The sequence below is a fragment of the Drosophila grimshawi genome, unplaced genomic scaffold, assembly GCF_018153295.1.
Source record: "Drosophila grimshawi isolate 15287-2541.00 unplaced genomic scaffold, ASM1815329v1 contig_1377, whole genome shotgun sequence".
Lineage (NCBI taxonomy): Eukaryota > Metazoa > Arthropoda > Insecta > Diptera > Drosophilidae > Drosophila > Drosophila grimshawi.
Genome location: NW_025062900.1, coordinates 26,491,937 through 26,515,928, shown reverse-complemented (window position 1 = coordinate 26,515,928; position 23,992 = coordinate 26,491,937). Strand labels below are relative to the sequence as shown.

Below are 23,992 nucleotides of genomic sequence, written 5' to 3'. Positions count from 1 at the left end.
GGTGCGCTGAAAAGAGGTAACAGCGCAAATAAAAAATGGCAACTGCGTTGCTTTGGTTATCCTGGTAATTGGATTTGAATTAAATGTCAGCCAGTGCGTAAATGCGGTATATACAATCTACGAAATTCGATCAAAGGCACTTGGTCTTTTTTTTTTTTTTTTGTAAATTGAAAATACATTTTTAGTTTTTTTTCCACAAAGTTAAATACACGTCAAATAAAAAAGGAATTAAATTTTTAACGTTGATATACAATTTTTTATTAAAATTTTTAAATGAGTTTATGGTGCGAAATTCGATTAAAGGCAGTGCTAATAAATTTAATATAATATATAGAAATAACATAACAAATTAATAGTGTATTCAGCCTCCAGATTTGTTTATAACTAAAAAAAATCGATTTGATATCGATTTAATAACTTTTCAGAACTCATGTAGTGGTATTTTGAACCATTCTACATACATAACTGCAGCCTTTGTAGCTGGTCAACTGTCTCAAACTGTGGATTACCCACTTAAGCTCGATGAACAGGTGTCCTCACATGTTCTTTATGGGATTTTGGTCGGGTGAACTTGCTGGCCACTCTTAAAGATCCGCGATACATGTATTGGAGCATTATCCTGCTGGAAGCATTTGGGTTTGGTTGATGCTCCATAAAGTTAACCAAAGCTGCGTCCAACAGGTTTATATAACCCTCCGAGCTCATACGACCTGACATTTTAAAAATCTAGGTCCTGTTATGATGACTGAATGCGTAAAGCACCGTCACAGCTTCGAGTTAGAAAAAACCTCTGAGACTTCTTTAAATCATGCCAGTAGCAATTTAAACCGCTTTGAACATCGAAATTAAATTTTTTCTCATCATCTCGTCCAATGGCTATGTGGTGTGTAAATACTAGATTTCGCCTGATTTTCTTTCCAGGAATTGATCACGACCTGATCAAATTAGTTGATCACGAGCTTTCGATTTTTCTAACCTTGTTTTTAATCCAGTATCCTTGTAAGCAAGAATCTTAGTTATCTCCTCAGGCTATAGTGTATCCTTCTTTTCTATTCCAAATTGTTGTATGCAACTAATCTATAGCTATCTATAAAATATTAAATAAATATGTATCTCATTCAAAGAAATTCTATATAACGCCCGACTTATCTTTCAGAAGGCTAGAAAGTGACTGCCTTATAATACCTTTTTTAGCACCATAAAAACGAGTGCCTTTAATCGAATATCGCAGAGTATTTATATGATTTCACTCGAAATCAACTCTAGAAGATTGCCAAAAGATACAACAGTAGTGTTTTCAATTAAATATGTAATAATAAAAATAACTAATAAAATTCGATTCTGCTTTTATTTTTCCTTATACTCTATTTCAATAAGTTGAGATCCTTCTGAAATGACGGGGTTAACATATAAATAAATCAAATGAATGTCATTATACGAAAAATGCTTTAATTTCTAATAATAGACCATCGTAGATCCAAAGTTTGAATTATGATCAGTTTTCTTCCATTACGATTTTTATTAGTCGATTTCGTTTTGAAAGCTTAATTTGTTTGGTTTTATGCTTGTATGATGCTTAATATTTACGTTTCATTTTTCAATGTTACGTTTTATTTATTTGATCTACGATATTTGTCCGTCGCAGCCTTAGCAGATTATTAAATCGATACATATCAATCGGTAATCGATTTTTAAGCCCCATTTCCATTTTCATTTGCGTTTTCCATTTTGATGTTTGTCATTTCGTAAGCCGAAGACATGAAACGCCAGGTGTTGTGTTGCCGGTGGTGCATATTATTTGTGAACTGATTTGTTTCCTGTGGATGTATTTGCCATTTGAACATGAGTTAACTGTCATGGGCAAAGAATATGGTAAAGGTTCAGATAATACACGCACACAAACTCTCGGTATGTAATTACGTGTGAGTGTGTTTGCGTGTGTCTGCATGTGTGTCAACGTCTATGTAATTCAATAAGGAAACTGCCAACTAAAAATGCGCCTAAATTAGGTTTTATGTGCAAATTATGCCGCCTCATTATGCCAAATAGCCATAATAACAATCAAAGTGCCAAAAGGAAAAAATTTAATTAAAATATTAAAGCAACGCGGTAAGCCACAGACAGCCAGATAAACAAATAAACAGACCAAACAAAGTCGGGCAGACAATGACATAAAACTCTCCCAGCACATTGAGAAAGGGAAGAGGGCCTAAGGGAGTAAATAATGAAAGTCAAGTCAAGTTACGAGCGAGAAACACAAACAAACATTGGACATAGCGCAGCTACAGATAGAAATACATTATGCCCAGACTTCCAGCCATAGATACAAATGCGAAATGAATGAATGAAAAACCCAAAAAAAAGAAGCGAATGTTCTTTTGTTGAGCGTGTGCGACTTAACGATACGCTATGCTACATTTATTTAAAAGAAGAGGAACGGATGGAAAATTAAAATAAAAAAAATAAAATAATAATAATAACAATGGATATAAAAAAGTAAAAGAAAATTATTATATTAAAAGTAAAAAAATACAAAAAATTAATGTTTGGATTCATGTAGATTATAGGGTACTAAAACAAACCAGACAGCTTTTCATTTAACTCACATTGCAAATTATGTGCATTTATTTCGGTATTGCCACACGCAGATATATTTTTTGCCCCAAAGATACGACAAGGTGCGCTCTCAAGTTCTTCTTAGTCTGTCTGTTTGTTTGTTTTCTGGTTGTTTTGGATAGAATGGCAGCCCATTAATAAAAGTATTTCATTTTCATTTTAAGTAAACTGGCGCCAAATAGTTTCACGTGCAGTCAGCAAAACTTTGGCTTCATCAACAAAAATGAACAAAAAAAGTTGCTTTTCAATGTAGTTTCTTGGCTTATTCCGTATATTTTTAAATTTGCGCCAAGGCGTTTAGCTGTATATACTCTCTTATTATTGCTGTGAAAGCAACAAAGTAGTTTTAAAATATTTTTTTATAAATATTGTTTGTTTAGATGTTTTGACATATTTGTTATTTATCTGAAATTCATTAGCCATTTTTCTAGTGCGCATAAGTCCTATTAAATTTAAAGCTGCTCTGTAAGGGCATTAACATATCATATATGTGTTTAGACTTATTTGCTATTTCTGTGCTCTTTGCACGCAATATTCTAAGCTGCCTGCCACTTCATTGTTCTGTCTGCTGGCTTCGTCCTTATGCGCTTTTCTACTTTTGTGTGTGTCTCGAAAATTTCTTATTCTATCTGCCAAAAAAGGGTGAGTATACATATAGAGAAAGAAAAAGTGAAATAAAGAGACATGAGTTCTTGTTTTTATTTTTATTGTGTCTGCTTCTTATGTGCTTCGCGCTTTTTGGGCAATGTGTGGCTGCTGCTTCTTTTGCTGCTACACTCGGCAGAATATATGACAAAAAATTTGTAAAATTGCCAGCCAAAACACACATCAATAAATATTGTGAATGTGTATTACGCAATGGTAAGCTCTTTATAAAAAATACAAAAGCTTTCTTAACATGGACTTGTGAACTTATGGCTTCAAGTTCCTTTATTTATTTCCGAATGAGACTTCCTAAACCTAAATAATAAGCTAATTTTTTGTTTTATTATAAAGTAATTATAAAGAGGGAACATACTCAGAATTTAGGAGTCCTAGTCTCTTAAGTTTTGTGATTTTCTAAAGTCTGTGGCATATTAATTTTAGTGTACGATGTCTGAAGCTGTGTGCCAAAGTTTAATTTCATTAATTTTAATGTTGTTCATTAAGCTCATAGTCTCGCCATCATTGTCTCGCAGATCTACAGATGCGGCGGTGTCTGTAACTGGAGTTGTATATGTATCTGAATCGGTGTTTATGTCCGTATTTGTATCTGCATCTGTGTCTGTCTTTGGTCGTTGCTTTTCTTTTACCTTGGGACACGGAAAACTGATTGCTATTAATAATTGTTGTTGCTGTCGTTTGCTGTGCCAAATTCAGATGGAGACCCAGACGCAGAACCACATAACACTATTTGTGTTGCCTACCTATTCAAAGTCAATGGAATTTCGTGGTTGCGCTAAACTATAAATACAGATAGTTAAGGAAGTATGGAAAAAATTTGAAAATAAATAAATTACTAATCACATATGTTTTAGAAAATGTAAAAACAAATATTCTAAAATTGTTCAACAACTATGGAAATTGTATTTAAACACAATCAGTTAATGCTGCAGATTATTAAACATTAAAAGATGGGATAGCTATAAAATTATTAATTAAAAATTAAAGTCCTTAAATGAGCCGGTCATAAGTAGTTCAATAATAGTGAAGCTTTCTTAATTTTCGTGAAGCTTATTTTGGCTTATTTCTGAAAAATCGTTATCCAAAAATCTTCTAAGACTCCCAACGCTGCAAATTCTCAATCTGGTTGAGATCTATAGACTGTGCCGGCCTTGACATCACGTTGACTTCATTGGATTTGATTGATTCTATACAGACTTAAATAGTGTATCTGGAGTGGGTGTCCTGAAGTCAATGGTATCTCATCACTAACGTATTGTAGCATAATTTAATTTGTTATTATCACATATAATATGTATATGATCTGATCCGAGATTTCCTTTCAGACAATCAGCAGTATTTAGTTTCCGAATAGGTGTATTTAGAAATGTTCACCATATAAACCTGTTTTGGATTCGTCAGTCCACTAAATGTTCACTAAATGTCAAATCTATTGTGATTTTTTTTAGACTTTAATCTTTTTACATTATGTTTTTTGTTGGATTATATTCTTGGACTTCGTATTATGCGTCTATTGTCGTTGGGGGTCTGCCAATAGTTGCAACACTCGATGCCACATTATAAAGGCTTTTTTTAATCGTATGCTTAAGAATCATTATTTATCATGATTTTCCAGTAAAATTTCGTTTGTGGTATATTATTTTAAGTCATTCTGTGAGAGACACTAACCATTTGCTGTTGCTGGATTAAATTTATATCCATACTTCAGACTTTTAGGAGTTCTCAGTTTAAAATATTTGGACTATTTTCACCAGCACTACTATTATTTGACAGTGGCAAAATTGTGACACTTAGCCAAAACAGTCCAGAACAGGAGGTAAACAAAAGAAATAAGTAAATTATAAAAAAATAAGTGTGAGGAGATATATCAAATAGTAAAATGATAAATGGAATCGAAGAGACTATGAAATCACTACTATTATGTTGACTGCAATCGTATATAAATTTGATCTTAACTTAAAAAAAAAAAAACATCATATCAGTAGACAAAGAGAACTTCTTCACAAAAAAAAAAAATTATATAAATAAAATGTACTTAAGCTTTTCCAATATATAAATCGAGCCAGGTTCTTTAAGTGGCTGTCCCGTTGAACACTCACTAGTAAATAATGTTTATTAAATGTTTGAATTATCTTTAATGTCTACATAAATCAATCAGTTATTGCCCTTCTTTCGATTAGCTTTGCCAAGTGCTGGCATTCAGTTCAGCTCTCGCTAAATAATTTTCCATTAGCTTCAAGCCGTCCCAAATAGTCCCTCCTTCATTAACCGAAAACACTGTCGAAATGTTCATTTGATTTGCATTAAATTGATTAACGAGCAGCAATCAATAGGGTCCAAACCATAAAAAGGGATTAGGGAGCGGCAAATTGAATAAGTTTCGGTTTTCGCATTTTTCCTTTTAAAAAGTCGATTTTGTTTGCAAATAAAATAAAATTAAACCTTTATTGTTATTATTATTGGGGAAGTTGCACCACGACCTATTTGATCTATTGTGCCCCTTCTGAGCTTATAGCTCTTCCATTAGCCCCAACTCCCGCACGAATGTGAGGATCTTTGTTGGGTTGAAGTCTTCTATGTCTTTGCAATTTAAAACATGCACCCCTAGGATGCTGCTTCTTCTTCTAGTTAAGGCGACACATTCTGCCAGGATGTGCATCGAGGATTCCTCCTCTCTTTCACAAAACCTGCAGAGATCGCTACTATAAATACCCAATTTTGTCAGGTGACTCCTTAGTCTACAGTGTCCTGTCAATAAACCGGTAAGTATCCTAAGACTGTTCTTTCCCATGGTTATAATCTGTTTAAATCGAACAAGATTATAACCACCTAAGAGACATCTCGCTTGCCGGAGTCCTACTGCCTCCGACCAGCTCTGTTGCCGTCTCTGCCTCTCCTCGTTTCTAAGTTTCACTTGTATAGTGTGTCTCCCTATGCCACAATACGGTTCTGGTCCTGTTAGGGGCCTTCCTGCCCCCATTCTTGCTTGCTTGTCAGCCGCCTCGTTTCCCGCTATGTCCCAGTGGCCCGGGACCCATCGTAGGGTGAGCCTGTTGTGAGTCCCGAGTAGGTCTAGCTTTGAACGAACTTCATGGCCTACCTTTGATGTTATCTTAATCCATTATAGCGTTCAATGCTGCTTGACTATCGGAAAGGATTGATATATCTGTATTCCGATAGTTACGTTCTATGTTGAAGTCCGAATATCTCCCTATCGCACACACCTCAGCCTGAAATATGCTGGTGTGCGTTCCCATGGATTCATGGTAGAATACCCGAGGACCCACCACTCCAAGACCCGTGCCCTGATTCGTGAGTGATCCATCGGTGTACCATTTCATGGGATGGATTTCATCCAGAGTTGTCCATTCCCTTTTACTACTCATACAAACTGTGAAATTTCGTTCGAATATGTATTCGGCTACCATTTCGTCCCTAAGTTGCATAAGTTTCGTTTGAAAGGATTTGGGGGAGTTGGGCATCTTTATGGATTAGGATTCTTCAAATAAATAAAACCTTTAAAACAGCAGAGTATTTGCAACTCCATTTTTTATATATTTATTTTGTATGAATTTACGTAACACGGAATAAAGGAAGCACCTCCACCACATAAATTACATATAATATATGTACTTCACCAGGACCAACTGCTGAGTCGATATAGCATTGTCCATCCATCTGTTTGTATGAACCCACCTCAGAGACTATAAGAGCTAGAGACTTCAAATTTGGAGGTCCTTGTAAACCCCGCGCAAATTAAGTTTACTACATTTGATCGATAACACAATAAAAGCCACAACTAACACATCTCTGATCAGCTGCCAAATTTTCATTAAGATCTCATTACTATGAGAAAGGAACGGTAGGATAATCGACTCGAGTGTAAATATTTCTATATGTATGTATGTATATATGCACGCGTTCATCACGAATCAGTAATTTAAGTTCGAGCTTGTGAATAAAAAGATGCGCTTTAAGATTTTTTTTGCATTCAGTACCTCTGCCGGCTTTAAGAAATTGTAGAAATTCCACGTAAAACTTGTAATGGAAAATTCGGCAATAAAACCGAGTACGGAGTATATAATATTAATTATTAAATTGCAAATTCAAATATGTATATTTAAAACATATTTGGGGTTATTAAAATATAATAAAAAAAAACTTGTTGATTAAACTGAACTAATCGGAATTTACCTTATTGCATATGTATGTAGAACGAATAGAAAATAAATTAAAATCGTCCTAACCATTGCAGTGCATTTTTATACTATTTGTTTTTCGCTTATTTTACTGACTCACTGATTAAATCCGCTGTTCTCCAGCAAACTGAACACGTAAGACACAGCGACTGAAATTTCAGTCTTATGAAATTGTGCTTGGCCAGCACAATTGACCAAGTTGTAAATTTGCTGTGCTCGAGTGTCGAGTGTTGAGTGTTGATAATAGCAATGATAGTGAGCGAGACAGCGAGATAGCAACGAGTGGGTCGCATGTGTCTTCAAGCATTCGTTTTTGGCTTAAATGCTTGGCACATTGAGAACGCAGATGTTCACCTCACCATTGTGGTGGCAAGGCTAACGTGGTTCTTGGCAATTTACTACCCTTCACGGGAAGGTATTTACGTTTTGCTGCTTCGGTTTTCAAATTTCCGGTTTCGTGGAAAATCCACGTCAATGACAGCAGCAGAAACAAAAGCCGTCGTGGACGTCACTTATTGGTGGTAGCATCGCTCACTCGCTGCAAGAAATATACGCATATCTTTTTTATTCAAATACGCATATGTGTATGTATGTATATGTTTGTATGTATGCATATGTATGTATATGTGTATATATATAAATGGTATATATATATGTATGTATGTTTGAATGTTTGTATGTATGTATTTATGTTTTGTTTTTTTTTTATATTGTCATTTATATGTGCATATCGATAGATTTCTAAATATTCAATGTATTTGATATTTGTATTAAATTATCAAGAAACGTGCGCTCAGTTATTTGCCGATATTTTTCGGTATTTTTAGTATTCTTATATTGCTGTGGCATTTGCATGCCGACCAAAATAAAATGCATCAACCATGTTTCAACTATTTGATAATCCATTTTTTTTTACCCGTATATACAAATGCAGTCAAAATAAAAGTACACTCAGAAAAAAATTACTATAAAATGTTCCAAAAATGAAAACCGCAATGAAGCCAACAAAAATTTTTCCTGATTTTAATAATTAATGATAAATAATATGTAGATTTGTAGACATAAAAAAAGCATAACATTAGAAAATTCTTTTTCTGTTTTGGAAGTTTTTCCTATTATTAAGACATGTAATTCTTCAAAGTAAAAATGCAAACCGCTAGTTTTAGAAAAGAATCATTTGTAAATTTCAGAAGCAATTAATAAAAATGTCCAATATAAATGTTTCAGAATAACAAAAATATTCAAAAACTAAATTTAAAAAAAGAACAAACTCTGAAAATTATAAAAAAAAAATTGCATATTTTAGAAAGATATATCATGTAATTTAGAAAAAACATACGTTAGTTTAGAAATATAATTTCTGAAAATAAGTTATGAGTTGCCCTTCGGGATTTTCTAAATTGCCTAGCGTTTTTTTTGCGTACAACTACTGATAGGATAACTTAAAGTCAATGGAGTAATAGCAGCTATTATTTAATGATGTCAACTACGTAATGCTTATTTTCTAAACTTTATTTGGATTTCGGGCTTAGGTTAAGAGTCGACTTTAAAACGTAAATCCGTTTAAATCGGACTTCAGCTTTTTGTGTTCAATCTCAAATCTCTCGCTCTCACCCTCACCCTCTCTTTAGCGTTTTCTCTCAATCTTTCTTTTTCGATTTGAACTTTGCAAATAGTGCATCGAATCAGTCGTTTGGAAAAAAAATAAAAATAGAGATTGAATTAAATCGGTATAGAAAAAAGAAACCCGTACAAAAAATACCATAAAAAGCCGGCACTCGCTCAGTTGCAGCCGGGAAATCATTTAACTTTTTATATCATGCCCTTTTTATATCCTAAATAAATTGTGAACGGGTGTGGTGGTTTTGTGCAAATGTATGTAACAGGCAGAAGGAAGCATCTGCGTCCGCATAAAGTATGTATATTTTTAATCAGGATCAAGAGCCGAGTTGATGTAGCCATATCCGTCCGTCTTTCGGTCAAGCTCAAGTTTATTTAATTTGAGAAATTTAGCAATATAACTAGAATAAATTTAACAACTGGGTTCAGGGTATATCGTAGTCAAGCTCACTCGACTACATCATTCTAACAAGTTTTTTTTCTTCTTGTGTTTGGTACCATACGATTCTATGTAAGAGATTTGGTACCTAAAACATTTAGTCAAAACGATTACCAAACAATTGTGGGGGCAGTGCCATAAAGTCAGCCAGGCACACGCTCATTTCATTTAAATGTGATTTATGCCATCCACAAAAAACTGGAGTCAAACGAACCGAATCCGAAGCCCATTGACTGATACATTCTACAGTTCCATAATCATCAGCATGTCTGGTGCTGTCTCTATTTCTGTATCTAGTTGGAAGGCATAGGTAAATAAATTACACAACAATCAGACTTGAAAGTTTAAATTTGGCTGAGCCCTATACCTAATTGAAATTGATATGTTTATGTGTATCTTAGGAGACATTTGGGTCAAGAGCTCAAATTTGTACTTTTGCATATTTCGAATAAGGTACAATATAGTGAATATAGCAAATTTTAGTTATCTTTTGTTTACAAATGGGTAAGCACGAAAAATATAGTAGACACACTGAGCTGCCTGAAATTTATGATTTATGCCCGTGGTTATGCTTGACAAATTTAGAAAGTAGATTTTACTGCTTTGAATAAAAAATGAAAGTAAGTTCTTGTTATTTTGAGCACATAAAATATTAAAAACTATGCTAAACAATTTTTAAAGTAGATTACTTCATATGACTCATTTAGATTAGTTTTGTGACTGTAGACTATTTATCTTAATAATAACACATATTTAAAGAATTCATGCGAAGTATTCCGCTAGTTGTTAATCTAACATTATTACTCAAATATTTTTTCTTACAAAATTGTATAATGCAAATCTTAAAAGAATTATCATTGCCTCGGAATGCGAAATTGCGATTTCCGTTGTTGTTTATGTGTGACTGAAATAAAACTTTATCGGCTGACCCTTCCAAAATGCTGCTTTTGGGTTTCTTATTTAAACTTTTTATTTAATGCTTTAATGATTATATTCCGCAAAAAACTAAAATCAATACACATTCGTCTTTAATAATATTTATCAAAAGAAAGTAATAATAATACAAAAAAAAAACAATTTCAAGTTATTTGATTTCTGCGGTATTCAAAAATAGTTGATTATCTTTGTCCCTCATTATCCCTTCGCTCTGGTCTAACGCTGCTACGATTTATAAAAAAAAAATTTTTTTACGCAATGAATCCGTCTGTCTGTTTCTATGCAAACTTGTCCCTCAGCTTTTAATTTATCTTGATCAAAGTTGGCATATATCCTTATTTTGCTGAAATGTGGTACATATGACGGAGCTTTTTAGTCTGTGTATCTAGTTAGCTCGCTGCGGCTTTGTCGGGGCTGTGAACACATCATGGAAATACTTTATTGAATTAAGTTTCTATTGTCTGTATTATGAGAAAGAAGAAGCGCAGCTCTTAGTCGCTAGCCAGTCATGCTTAGACTACTGCTTTTTGCTTTTTTTCGGAGGCACAATCATTTAAAGTTAAATTGTATGGTGGGTGACCGTCTTGCCAACGACGTACTGCCAAAGGGGTTTCAATCGATTTATTACACATTTTGTGTGGCTTATTGCATTATTTGTAATTTATTTGATTGGGATAGTAAAGTATATATATTTTATAGGTAGAAATATATTAGTTGCATACAAATATTTGGAATGGGAAAGTAAAAAACACTCATCTGAGGGAATAGTAAATAGGATGGAGCAACAGGCAAATATCAATTAAATTATGCCTATTGGCATCAGCAATAACATGTTAAATTTAAAAGAAAGCTACTACAAAAAATGTAAAAAACCCACATTAAATATTTATCACACGGTAAAAAATCTGTAATCTTACGGGCTGGGCTGGATAAACATGCTACGGCATCTAAAATTCTATTTTATTTAAGGTTACAAATGTCGAAACGCTGTGTTAAAAAAATGTTATCAGGTCGATCACCACTTTGGAAGAAAATTAGGTCAAATCCAGTATTTACAGACTACATAGCCAGATTAAGTTTTGCAAAAGAACATAAGTACTGGACCCAGGAGTGCCAAATTTGGTATTTACTGATGAGAAAAAATGTAATATCCATGGTACAAACGGTTTTAATTATTATGGGTACGATATAAATATAAGAGATTTTCCCTACTCGAAGCTATGATGGTGCTTCACTAATGATCTGAGATATATTCAGTCATCACAACAGGACTACGATACGTAAAGGCCGTATGAGCTCGGAGAGTTATTTAAACCTGTTGATCGCAGTTTTTGCTGAACTTTATGAAGCATCAACCAAACCCAAAGGCTCCAATATATGTGTCGCGAGTTTCGCGATAAGGAGTTTAAACTTTTAGAGTGGCTAGCAAAATCACCTGATCTGAATGTCATAGAAAGCAACATGTGCAGTCGAGTTTAAGTGGGTAATTTACAGTTTGAGATAGTTGACCAGCTACAAAGGCTATCGTTAAGGAGTGGTTCAAAATCTCACTTTCAGAGTTGTAAAAAGTTGTTGAATCGATGTCAAATGTAGTTTTTTTTAGTTATTAAAAATATGGAGAATGAACCCATTATTAGTTTGTTATTTTCATGTAATTTTTACCTATTGTGTTAATTAGCACTGCATTTAATCGATTTTCGCACCTTAACCTCACTTTAAAAAAAATCATAAGAAATGTTATGTTGATTTTACAAATTTAATTTGACGTGTATTTAAAACGGCAAACTTTTGGGGAACAAAAAAAAATTTTAAATTTTATTTTTAATTTTATAAGAAAAAAATCAAGTGCCTTTAATCGAATTTCGCGGAGTTTAGATGCTGTCAATAACTTTAACTCTTTTTGAAATAAAGTAAAAACATATTTGCTTTCTTATATGCAGCTCGCATCGAAACTAAACCTTAATCTTGCTGTTTATAAATAAATTCATGAAGTTAACACATTGGGCAGCTTTACAGACCTTACACTTAGCTTTCATAGTTTACATGTGTTTTATTTATTTATTTATTTTTTGCTTAAAAGATTGCACACAAAAGTTGAGCTTAACCAATTTTTCTTATTTTATTTTGCAAAGTTCTTAGTTATTATTATTTAATTTTCATAAATTGTCTTTGTATAGTTATCAATTAGTTTAATTTTAATCCAATTGCCAATGTAACTATAAATGATTTAATTTTATCAATAACATTAAACTTAAAAGGCGATAAATATTTCTAGAAATATTTGTGACAACTTTAAGTTGATTGTACTAATATAGGCTAATGAATTTGATTTGTTGTGGCACCGCATATGCACATTGTGCACACTGTGTGGAATAGGATCAAAAAAGACCGACGCAAGTTCATACCCTACGCTACTTTTAATACTAATAAACATTAACATTGCATAACTCACAAGCTTTAAACATTTATTACTTAATACAATTTAATTTCCACGCCATTTGTGCAATGTGCCGTCGGTAGCTATTGTGGCAACGGTGACAACATGCAAAAATCAACAACACGACAAGTAATAACAGCTATTGTATATACAACAGACACATATGATCAGAGGCAATATACACGCCACAACACAGCGACAGAAGCGAGGGCACTTTTATTTTTATTTTATTTATACCCCTGCAAATGGTCACTTCAATTCAATGTAACAGAAAGTGTAGTTTATCTTATTAAAGCTTTCACAAGCAGTATCTAAATGCACCCTATATTTAGACTAGCAAACATTGGACTACTAGATCATAGAGATTCTATAGAAACAATAAGTTTGTTTTTAAAATCAATAATGAGGTCTCCCGAAAATAGGGGATAAATAGAAAATCTATCCATGTTGTATTCAAAACCTTTTCGGTTATTAATAAATGCGTAACAAACTTATTAGATATGCGTTTTATTATGCTCCTAAAATCTGGGCAAGAAATCAGCAACATCGGAAAAACTATATATTATAACTTCTATTAAATTCGATTAAACGTTCTCGTGTTTATTGTGCTAAGAAGTTTACCAAGCCCAACAGGGCCTCGCTTACGCATTTTATAACGGTGCTTCCAAAGTTCCATTAGTTTTTTATTTTAAGATTTTTGCATAATTGTGTATTTGAGCTAGTTTGTGTACGAAATTCGATTGAAGGCAGTCACTTTCTAGCCTTCGGAAAAGTAAGTTCGGCTTTATATGAAATTTCTTTGAATGCGACAATAAAGTATACATATTTATTCAAAATTATAGGTGGAAATTATTAGTTGCATAAAAAATTGGGAATGGGAAAGGAAAAAATACTAGCCTGAGGAGATACTGAATGGATCAACTAACAAATATCAATTAAATTAAGTCAATCAGCATCAGCAATTCATGGCATGCTAAAATGAAAGGAAATCTACAACAAACAATGCTAAAAAACCAACAGCAAAAATTATCACACGGTCAAAAATCTATAGTCTTAGGGGCTGGGTTATGTAAAAATGCTACGGAATCTAAAACTACAAATATCGAAACATAGTGTTCAAAAAATTTTATCAGATAATAATCGATTGGTAGAAAATGTGGTCAAAGCCAGCATTAACGTAGGCACACCACATAGCCAGATTAAATGTTGCAAAAGAATACGTGTCCTGGACCCAGAAGTGCCAAATTTTGTATTTTCTGATGAGAACAAATTTAACTCGGTAGTCCAAAGGGTTTAAATTATTACTGATACGATTTAATTAGTTGTTGAATCGACGTCAAATCGAATTTTTTTTAAAGTTATATGCAAATCTGGTGGCTGGACACATTATTAATTTGTTATTTTCAGGTCATTTCTATATATTGTATTAATAGCACTGCCTTTAATCGAATTACGCACCTTAACCTCACTTTAAAAAAAATAATAAAAATGGTATGTTAATGTTAAAAATGTAATTCCTTTTTGAAAATTAAAAATGTTATTTTTAATTTTATAAGGAAGAAATAAAGTGTCTTTAATCGAATTTTGCAGAGTGCGCATGCACACGTTTGTCGAAAACCGGTACTTCCAGTTTGGGTACTTCTTTTTTTGACTCTTCAGAGCGTTATACCCTGAAACTATTAGAGCAGATGACATGTCCGCTTTCATAGAACTAAAAGCTAAAGTAATTGTAATTTTTGTTACATGGAATAAAATTAAACACAATCTTTCCAACCAATATCTGCTTTCTTCCTTTGGTAATCAATATACATGATTATGGAATTTTAGCAATTATTTATAATGAAGTTGGTTTACGCAAGCAATCCATACCTTGTATATTGTAATTAAAGTAGAGCCTGCGGTACAGTATGTACATGCATTGTGATCCGCTATTTTCATGAACGCACTTGCTTCAGTACGGATTCATTTGCACCAACTGTTCTCTCGCCAAGCCTGATTAGTCAATTGAATTGGAAATCAAGATAACAGCTGCTCAGCTTGTTTGGGACAAGTTGCGTTTTGTACTCTTCTAATTTAAATGTGCGTATCTAAGTCTGAAGCCGTTGAGGAAAAAAGTGAAATGATTTACGAAATTGTTTGCCAGCTCACAAGCGTTAAGTCGAAATATTCAATGCGCTATAAATGCAAGTTGAACATTGTGTTGTTCAACTTTGTACACTCAACTTAAAGTTGTTTCTGTCAAACCGTTAATTGAATATTGAATCAAAAATGCGAAAATATATTTAAAATTTTCAATTGATATTGAAGTCCTGCATTTATATTTTTCATTAATCAATATATAATGCAGTGATCCTCCTTAAAATGCGAACGATTCAGGTATGGTTTCATTTTGCCGAAGTAAAAGGAGCATCAGTAAGTTGTACAAAGTTCTTTAAAGTTGTCATTTCTTTTACTTAAGTTGTATGGGCTGCATACTTTCTGAAAGTGAGCTAGAGAAACTTGATTCAATTACTTAGCGACCGCCAGAAGCGTCAGTTAAAATAAATTGTAGCTTGAGTGCACACGCTGGATTTACGAGTAATTTACTGTTCATATATACAAGCATACACACTCACACACCATAGTGTTTTTGGTTTTATTTTTTCTGCATACCACTTTGACATTTTACTGCAGCTCTTGTATGCAGTAGGGGTTGAGCGCTGTTTGGACTGATGGGTGAGGGTTGGGACTTAATGCATCCGCAGCTAAAGTGCCAGGCAAGACAAAAGGATGTCGGTCTCCATTAAAGAAAAAAACAATGAACCCAAAATCTAATGAATTAAAATCGGATGTAAATTAGTTTTTCAGCTACAGATTTTATGGCCGTTGGAAGGTCTCTCTCTCTCTCTCTCTCTCTCTCTCTCTCTCTCTGATGAATTATTACTCGCAATGACATTCTGTGTTGTGTGTTGAAAAGAGCAAAGGAAAATGCATTTGTGAATGGCAATGATGAAGATCGAAGCAAATTTAAATTTATATTTAACATATGTTTGTTTGAGAATACGAATTGTTTGGTGTGTAATATGTATTGTCTCTATAAATCCGAAAATTATATATCGCAAAATATTTTACTTGCGATATACATATACATATATTTATATATCCTTTTTTATAACAAAAAGGAAACAAAAAGCTTAAACAAAAGCTAATAGCCTTAAGAGATTACACATGCAGCTTACACGCGATATGTCCCATGTTGTGGAGCTGTTTAAGTGTTCAAAATCGACACTAATTAGCAATAATAATATGTATAATTGGCGCAACGTCGAATTGTCGATTTTGACGCTTGTAAATTGGACAAGCGAATAATCATTGGGCCGCCAGACAATGCATTTAATCGCTTACACTAGTCACTACCATAAGCACGTACATACATGTTCATATATACATAAATATAATAACTAAATATTGTATAAATTATTTAGTGCTCATTTTGCCAATTTTGCAATCAACACACACAACCTAAAAGAGACAACAAAACGCACAGCTAACAATAATTTGAAAAACACGGCCTTCTCCTAACCCACTTTGCGAATTATTGTTCACATTTAGCTTTATGCAATTAAAGCAAAATTTCATTCTGATTCTCTCTATTGTGTTATATGCAAATGAGAATTAAGCGTTAATTAGACGTGCAGAACCGATACAAAAACCAAAACAGACGCAAATATAAATATTAATTAAACTGAAATGAACAACATTTTGGGTACTGTGTATACTGATAGAAAGGTTGCACAACAATGTATAAAAATGCATATTTAACTTGTCTTAAGGCTCTTAATAACTTGAATTAAGATTAATTTTAATATAATATAAACATATAATAACTGAAAAACTCCACGTTGGCATATTACATATTATTTATGATAAAATGATTAATTATAACCAATAATACACTTTTTTTCGCCCAAAAATTATTGGAACACTTCTCAGATTTCTAAAATACTAATTAAAAAAATATGTATCCTATTTACTTGGATATTCTTTTGCCTTTATGAAGTCTTTCAAACGTCGTGAACTAGCTATGCCGGATTCCTTTAAGAAATAGCGTATTTTCCTATTCTTTCCACCAGCATGTCCAAATAGGGTCAATAGGGTTTAGGTCCGGTGACTGGGGTTGCATTCTTAGCTGTTTACAGTGGTTAATAGGCTGTTCTTGTTTATAGTGGTTAATAGGCTGTTCTTGTCCGAATAAGAATGTCACCAGATCTAGCCTCAGTCCCAGAGCTCTTCAACTAAAATGTTCGTTTGAAATGTTTTGACAGATTTAGCTGCAGCTGCATCTTTGCATACCCTAACCACTAAATATACTCCGTCATGCTTCACCCTCCTTTCTCAGTCATAACTATATTTGCATTTCATTTACTTTGGGAAGGTCATCGAATCCAACTTTTTGTTTTATCTAGACTCATCACTAAAAATAAAGTTATCCCAGAAAAAATCACGATGATTCCCATTGTAAGGCGAAAAACGAATGAAAGCATGAATAATAAAAATGTAAATATCAATGTGCAGAAAACACTTAAAAGAAGAATATACGAATAAATATTGCTCTGACTGCAATATATATGAAAGGTCTAGAAATGATAATATACCTGACAAAATCAACCTCGATTAAATTGCTGCCGTATAAATTTATTAAATTACATCGATTAATATGGACAAATTCTAATTTAATAATCTATGATTTCTTCTGTGCTATTTTTGCGCAGCTTATTTTGAAACCATCGTTGACTCTTTCATAGCTAGCTACCCATGAAAGGGACTAGAAGTTCTTGACAGTCGGTTGTGCATTTTACATTTGAGAGCTGGCAGTGAGTTTCCTGAATTCTTAACTTTGTGGCACACAGAATTTTTTTCTTCTGGTAGGAAGGAAAAATTTTTCCCGGCTGCACTTTACTCACTCAAGTAGTTTTTAATTTGAATACTTTACGTTTTGTGCGCCCAAAACTCTTGAACCCTTTGGGGCGCACAAGGTAAGGTCGTGCAACCTTTTGCTTTTTTATTTATTTATTTTTTTGATTTGCATTCTTGTTTGTGCCATTAAGAAATATTACAAAAATACCTTAAATATTATTTATATGTAGGAGTACTTGTGAAATTAACAGAATGTTTTGTTGTTTCTTCTATTTGCAGGCTACGCAAAAGATATTTCTGGAGTTGAAAGAGGTAAGCTTCAGAACACCCACTACGACAATCAATCAAATTTAATGGCAAATGTGTGGCCACATATCTTTTGTCCATTCTTCCTATTTATGTGTCTTCACTTAGCCATATAAATGCCAAGCAAACACACTCAAGAATTAAAATGGGTGTTTAAACGTTTACTAAGGTTTTAAACTGAAACCGAATATCTTAATTTAAAGATTAAGTACGCTTACGAGAAGCTGCACGATAATTATGCTTATGTGCACATACGAATAAAGACTAGACTAAATCTCTTCAAATTTAGATACATTTCTACAAATCAAGATGTTTAATTAATTTTTATAATAATACAATAACAATACAATATTTGAAATTAGTAAAAGTAAAAAGTTTTGTTACAGCAACAATATTCAGCCATTTGGTTGCGGTCTTAGGCCCCATAAAGTAGCCAAAAAGATTAAAAGACTGCTAAATGTGGTCTCGTGAAAATGGCATGTGCAGTTTTTACGGCGCTCCTCGACCATTTACACTCCGTCACTTCGTGGACCAGTGCAATTTATTGTGCGTATATGCCCACTAAAATTGAAAAATGAGGCACTGTCGAGAGTCAATATTACAAAAAACTACACATTCATGTAAGATATGTCAATGTCGAGTTCAAAATGTTCTGAATTTTTCTTAACATTTACTATTTAATTACAATTTAACCTTAACTGAAATAATTAATGTAATTATTATAGTAAATCTTAAAAATTCACAGCATTTTGAACTTGACAATAATTTACATATCTCATATATATTTGTAAAGTTTTATATATATATATATGTATATATATAAATGTATCAATAAATATATATATAAACATATATTTTTTTTACTTTCGTGAACTTCATGTCTAACTATGAAAAAAAATTACACCTTAAGATGTACTCTTTCATACTAATAAACCAAAATAATATTTATTAATAAATTATTTAATAATTATTATTAATTGTAAATTATCAAAATAAAAGCAAAGCCAAAATTGTTTGCAGTTCATTTCGTAACAAAAAATAACACATAATTATTAATTATCCTTTTTAGAAATCAACTTAAAGCATTAATACGCAAAAATACATTTTGATAATCACGCAATTTGTTCTACTGTAAAGGAGGTGGACGTCGCTGCTGGAGGAAGATGAAGGTATATGCAAAGCAGGCACTGCCAAAGTTGCTACCACACATGCCAATGCTTACTGCATACGGCCAGTAGCGGTACCTGGACGTGGTAACACATCCACACACACACACACTGGAGGCAACTAAGTATGTGTTTTGGCTTGTGTTTGTGTTTCTTGCAAAGCCACCCTCCACCAGCCGCGTGCCCAGCATGCTCTTCAATTCACTGTCATTATTTATTGAAAATATAGTTTGATGAGTTGTTACTTGGCCAGCAAGTGGTGCAGGCGGTTCTTTACATTGAATCCGTTTAACAATAAGCCATGCCTCCAGACACATAGTAAGCAGCAGTGTGTGCTGCCGTTGCGGTCAATGTAATCGTTTTTGTGGGCTGCTGAAAATTGGTTAAATGGGTAAGCTTTTGGCCGCCCACTTGTTTTCCGAGGCTTCAACTTAAAAGAATGATTGGCCCTAAAGTGCCTTGGTTTGCTCATTCTAGCTTAATATTTTAATGATGGATATATACATAAAATAAACGTAAGTTCTTATTATTTTTGTAATTGGTTTTTATTAAAATTTGTGTTATTTTTTGTCATAATGCTTTTTTGCCAACAAGTAGCTGGGTTTTTAATTTGGCATACTTTTCGTATTCAAACTATATGGTGTATTATTTGTACCTCTAATAATACAAAATATACAATTTGTTAAGTAAGACCTTACGTAAGGACTTTCGCCAATTCATTTACATAATTTTGACACATAATAGTAAGCGGGCAGCGAACCGCAAAACCATCTGAGCCATTTCAATTGCCCTATTCAAAACTCAGAGTTTGGTACTATGTGGAAATTTGTTTTTGCCTTTAGGCAACATCACATAAAGTTGGCCAACTTTGTAGGCTTGATTCATTGTCTTTATGTTTTTTTTTCTTGCGCATGGGTTAAAAGTATCTTGGCAAACGTAAAAAATGCTTCCAGTGATTGCGTGGGCGTAAGTGGACAGTGTTATTAACTGGTCATACCCATAAAAGTTCCAATCGTCTTCACTATTTTTTTTATATTCTCCTTAATACTGCTTTATCAGTGCTAGTACCGCTTGGCCCTCAAGATGTCATTTCATTCCATAATTTTTGCTGACTATAATCGCATCAGCTGTAGATTTGAAGAAGTGTAAGAAGTAAAGGAAACTGTTTGCTACCCTCTCTGCCAACCCGCTAAATAAATAAAAGTATTGCGACTCGATTGCCAAAGCGATTTATAAATTACGAACTTCATATCGGTGAGCATCTGTATTCGTCTTTGAATTTTTAGCGTTCGTTGCGATAGTATTTAAGAGTTAACTTCAACTTTGGCCTGATCATCTTTTTATTCCCATTTAGGTCAGCTTTTTTCAATATTTAAATTACAATATATTAAACAAGAGAGAACGTTGCAGTCGGGCGGAACCGACTGCGAAATGTTTTGATACCATAAGTAATACCAGCTGACAACAGTTAGCAAAGATTGGGTTGGCTTAGCCAAGAAATACCATGCAAAATTACTTTTCAAATTTGGTGACTAACTTTAAAATTGTGTGAGATATATGGATTTATCGATTTACCCTAAGAGGTGTATCGGTTTGGAGAGGCGTAGTGTGCGTGGCCATCCAATTTTTGATCAATCTCTCTTTAGTCACATTCCTTCAAAATTTGATGACTAGCTAACAAATTGTGGATGCGCATTTCAGCGGGTGTGGGCGTGGTCTGAAAATATATATACTAGCAAGTTAGCTGAAATGTATGGTGAATCTATATTTAGAATTGTGGAAGATTGTGATATTATGATATGTGATATGCGGATTTATCCATTTAGACTTTCCGAAATATCGGCCTTGGCAATTATGGGCGCATGTGTGGGCGTGGCCATACAAATTTGTTATCAGTTCTTAAGTAATATACCTACCAGTAATATACCTTCCAAATTTAACTCAAAAAAAGCTAGCTCAAAAACTGCGGAGGATATAGCCATTTCAAATTTGTAGGGGCGGAAGACTTGGGGTGGGGGGGGGGGGGAGCTGCTGGGATGGGTGCGGTAAATGCCGATCTTTGAAATATATCGCCAACAATCTACCAACCAAATTTGGTGGCAGATACGTGGCTTTATCGATTGGCAATTATTGTTATTATTGAATGAGTCGCGTTTATATCAACGGACAGACAGCATAACGGACATTGCACAAAACCAATACACTATGAGACCTTTGGTATCAAAGTATAAAAAGGGAAATAATAGTAATCGAAATTATAATACAACAAATAATATTTAAATCGTTTACCAATCATAATAGGCGTGAAGCCACCTACCTTATATAGTTCAGCACATCTTCTATTCGATTTCTTACCACTGATATTGATCATTCCAAAACCAAATTGCTTGTACTTTATTATTCAAACAAAAGGTTAGTTTCAATAAAATTTATATGTTAGAAATAGTCAAGTGATTCCAATTTACTTATCTTTGGATCTAGTCACAAATTTATACTGTCTAATTCTCCATTCAATTCCATCAACATATTCTACAGTAGAGTTACTGATATATAGTCTGTATAAAGTCGTAAAACCACCAACCGGAGTCGTATAATGTTGCACAAGTTTCCCCGTCAATGTCATTATCCTGTTCAGGCTTAAATTCTTTTGCAATGAATATTTTGCATTTCCAGAATATTCTCTAAAGCATTTTTATCGCATACGACTCTTTCTCATTTCTCATTTCCAACGAAATAATTACTATATTTGACTTTTCATTTTTAAAGTACTCAAGGTGAATATGCAACTCGTGTTCTTGCGATTGCGTCAGTAAGTGGAGCTTCTCTAATCCTTGGAAAAATTCTCCTAGTAGCTCTCCGAAACCAACATTGTATTTTTTCAGTTTCGATTTAAACTCACACTGCCATTAATAGAGTCCAACCGGCACTAGCCGAGTACTTTAATCGTATACACATTGGTTAATTTACACATACAGCTTGAATACACAGGTTTCGATTGACATTCTACGAGTTTTTCCTGAAGTTGTTTTATTTTTTTGCATTCAAGATAGTTGATTGTCTCTGTCCTTGATTATACCCTGATTGAATAGCAATTTCTTTATTTCCTTATCTTTTTCATCGATTTAAGCATTTTTTGATGTGAAATGTTTGTAAATTGATTTTAACATTCATCAATTATCATTTTAATTTTAGTTCAGATTGCAGGTTGATTATTTTCTGAGTCGGCTGAAATTCTGTATGTTTAATGGTTTCCTTTAAATTTACTATAATCGCCTCCTGGTCGCGAATTTTGTTTTATAACTCTGCAAATTGTTCTTCCTTTGATCGAACAGAAGCTGCATAGTTTATCATTGGCTTTACAGTTTGATATCAATAGGTTCCACTAATCTAATCTTTCTCTATACGCTCTTTCAAGTCCTAAGTAAAATATTTGATTAGATTTTAAAATATTCAATTGGTAAACTAACCAAGCTAAATATCGATGCTTCACTTGACTTCACTAATAAATCTATTAGCAAAATTGCAAGAATTTATAAATATAATTTAATTTTATTTTATATTTAAGCGATGCACAGCTACACAAATTGCGAACTAATTTAAAATTAAGCACGAATTGAACAATGAAGCCTAGTCGCTTGTATGTATTTGGAAATGACCTGCATCTTATTAGTCTCCTATGCGATTACTCAAGTTTTATGAATAGTGACCTCTCAACGACTTAGTGATTTCTTTATCAGCTTAAAATTTAGATGGATTTTATGTAAACATATTTCTAACAATAATTTCGACTCGAGAAACGGAGGCAGTTATTGATAAAATGAAGCGAACTTGATCTGCGCTTGGTATACGAGAACCTACATATATTTAAAACTTGAAGTCTAGCTCTTATAACCTGAGATCGTCGTGTTCACACAGACGGACGGGCATGCGGACATGTCTATATCGGACTCGGCTGTTGATCCTGATCAAAAATATAGTTGGGGTTTTAGATTTTGCATTGCATCCCTATAATTCTCGTCATGACGCAGCACAAGTACGAAGCAACCGTTCTCTCGGAAAGATTCCTATTGTGTGCCAGAGGTGCGGGGGTCTATTCTTCGTACGCTTAAACCGATTTGCACCTATCAGCAGCAAAGCAGACTCTGTGGCTATCACTGCCATTTAGTCACAGTTTTTTTGTTTTTGTGCATTTTCTGCTGCTGTTTGTTTTTGTGAATCTATATGTGTATGTGAGTTGGTTGCATTCACACGTATTTTAATAAATTTCTAATTACAATATGCGCTCACTTAAACTGTCTGATACCCTCAGGGTAATTCTTATCTGTTGTATTTAAGCTGAGTACGACTGCGACAGTGACTAGAGCTGACAATTTAAACCTAGAATTCCTTTAATATCCCTGAAGATATTAGGGTCCTTTTACTGCTTCACTGTTTGCTTTAATATAGGCTCTAGATTCTAGAGCACGTATCTAGTAATTGCCCAAAAATAATTACTTGTAAAAATGTTGTTAGAAATGCAAATTAAAAATTGTTTTCAAGCGGGCTTTAATCATCCTCTAGGTTAAGTACATCGTGGCTAAGATTGGCATTTTCCCATAGTTTTGCATTTAGCATTGATATCCGCATATCATTCTCCAATATCTGTCTCCTTTATTATCTAGGCTTGCTTGATTTCCATTGAGTGCATTGCTTTTTTTTTGTCACGTCTTTTTAT

The 23,992-nt window shown here is 33.5% G+C and overlaps 1 protein-coding gene across 1 annotated transcript in view; it reads left to right on the top strand.

Annotated features, from left to right (window-relative positions):
- Positions 1–23,992, top strand: part of LOC6567184 — a 140,864-nt gene that overhangs the window by 7,023 nt on the left and 109,849 nt on the right. The window contains 1 exon segment of the mRNA XM_032739229.2: positions 18,086–18,118. Within this exon segment, the coding sequence (XP_032595120.1) occupies positions 18,086–18,118 (33 nt within the window).